The sequence below is a fragment of the Hypomesus nipponensis genome, chromosome 16 (genome assembly GCF_054491055.1).
Source record: "Hypomesus nipponensis isolate SF chromosome 16, ASM5449105v1, whole genome shotgun sequence".
Lineage (NCBI taxonomy): Eukaryota > Metazoa > Chordata > Actinopteri > Osmeriformes > Osmeridae > Hypomesus > Hypomesus nipponensis.
In genome coordinates this window covers 4012501-4014850 of record NC_140376.1, presented here as the reverse complement: position 1 = coordinate 4014850, position 2350 = coordinate 4012501, and the positions used below count along the sequence as shown (strand labels likewise).

General features: G+C 52.2%; 1 protein-coding gene across 1 annotated transcript in view; it reads right to left on the bottom strand.

Moving 5' to 3' along the window:
- Positions 1 to 255: 255 nt before the first annotated feature.
- The window catches only part of gpc1a (glypican 1a), a 19217-nt gene continuing 17122 nt past the window's right edge, over positions 256 to 2350 (bottom strand). The window contains exons 6-9 of the mRNA XM_084675880.1: positions 2117 to 2254; positions 1791 to 1924; positions 690 to 865; positions 256 to 559 (exon numbers count right to left, since the gene is read on the bottom strand). Coding sequence (XP_084532006.1) covers positions 354 to 559; positions 690 to 865; positions 1791 to 1924; positions 2117 to 2254 — 654 coding nt within the window. The 3' untranslated portion in view covers positions 256 to 353. The remainder of the gene's footprint in view (positions 560 to 689; positions 866 to 1790; positions 1925 to 2116; positions 2255 to 2350) is intronic.

Here is a 2350-nt window from a genome sequence, read left to right as displayed (position 1 = left end):
CACTTACGTTATATCAGAATGGGATCGACATTAAGATGCTGGCGCCCGGTAAAATGGCACCTGACATGTACATTGTTTTATTCAGCGTTCGTCTCAGAATCATAGAACAATTAAAAACACATTAAGCCAAAGGCTAGCTCTTCTTGCCACAAAAAAAAAAACAAACAATGGATATCAACTTTCTTTTCTTTTTTTCCTTTCCCTCTTTCTGTCATTTACAGTCTTTTCTTTTTGGCAAAGTCACCTCCCTTGCCCCCCCCCCCCCCCCTCCCGCCACTTTTTTCCCCTACATACATGCCCATTGCCCAAGCATTACTTCAAAACACAGTCTGATTGGTGGCAACTCCTGTCCATTACCGCCTAAGCAGCAGTGTGGCCAATGAGAGCACGAGCAGAAGGGTGCAGGGGCGGGTCTGCGCGGCCACGCTTCTGACTTTCTTCTCCGGGGGGTAAGCGTACTGTTTGGGTTGGACTGACTTGGGCCCGACAGCACGAGGACCGGCCCGGACACACAAGTCGCCCTCACACATCCCACTTCCTGATCCGCTGACATCCTCACCTGGGGGGGGACACGACAGAAACAGGAAGTGTTTTAAATGCTGAATCCGCACACGTTTCCAGCGTCCTGTCACTCCCACAGCTGGGCTGTCAATCATCCCGCCCTCTGACCCCGCCTCCGGGTGACTCACTAGTGTCCTGGAAGTCCACATCGTTGCCACTGAGAGCGTTCCTCAGCCGGTTGGTCATGATCTTCAGCTGCATGATCTGCTGGCGGATAGTCATGTCTGGCTTGGTGATGTCAATTTCCACCTCCGGGTTGTTGATCTGATTTGCCAAACCATCACCCAATACTTCTGGGAGGTACCTGGGAGATACACACACACACACACGGAGGTCCGGTCAATGGTTGTAGTTTAGTTGCAAGACACACACACACATTTGTCCCAAAGCTCCTTCCGTCCTCGCAAGAATTGAAACAGACACACAGACGCGTAGATGGCCTCTTAGCCTCGAGATCTTTGCTCTGTGCCTGTTAAGCTATCTATAAATCACGCATATCAATTTCTGCTTACAGTCCTGCCCCACAGACCACCATACATTATTAATGGGCCAATGCTTTAGCACTGCATCTTCGTGACGGGGGCCTGCCTCATATTTCAATATCACTGCATTACACTTGCGCACACATACACAAACACACTTTAATTTCACACACATGTGTGCATGCGTGTGTGTTGTGCGTGTGTGTGTGAACTCTTGCCACAAACACACCCATGTAGCCACAAGTACATTGCTTTCTTTATGACGTCGCCCGTCACATATTTCACGTCAAGTGCTCCCGGTAAATCACCCAGGACCATCCCTGTCTCATCAGCGGAGAAGAGACCCAGCTTTAGTCGAGATAAACCGCACAATCATCAATTTAGAGAAACGAGATAAAGAACAGGGAGGGAGAGAAGGGCAGGATAGAGAAGAGGGAGGGAGGGAGGGAGGGAGGGAGGGAGGGAGGGAGGGAGGGAGGGAGGGAGGGAGGGAGGGAGGGAGGGAGGGAGGGAGGGAGGGAGGGAGGGAGGGAGGGAGGGAGGGAGGGAGGGAGGGAGGGAGGGAGGGAGGGAGGGAGGGAGGGAGGGAGGGAGGGAGGGTCATTTTTTGGCCTTCCTCAATATCTTCAGCCCAGTACAGACATGATACAGTTTTAGTCTGTCTTGTGGCAATGTTCAAAAAAACCTTCAGGTAACATTCTCACGGCGTTCTAGAAAGTTTGAGGAAGGTTCGAAAGGGGTTCCTACCTGGCCTTGGTCATGCCATTCCAGCATTTATCTTCGTTGGCGTTGTCGGCTGCTACTTTGCCGACGCACAGAGCTTGTGGCAGCTGAACCCAGTACTGCTGCATCTCCCTCAGCTTACTGGACACATCTGAGATCTGGGAGAGAACCCACACGGTTATACACACACACACACACACACACACACACACACAAGTAAGCACACGCACCCACGCACAGATAAGCACATACAAACACACACACACATACTGTGAGTAAACACAGACACACACAAGTAAGCACATACACAAACTAAGCACACATACACACACACACACACACACCCCTACCTGCATCTCCAGCCGGACCCCGGTGGTGGGGCTGGGTCTGTTTTCCAGGGCTGTGAGGGGCTTCACCGTCTTCTTCTGCTCCTCGGGGGCCGAGCTGCTGGTCCCAGCCACGCTGGGGGCTCCGCACGTCTGGAACACCTGGAGGACACACACACACCGTCAAACACGCACCGTCAAACACACACACACACTGTCACACACACACACCGTCAAACACGCTCACGCACCGTCAAA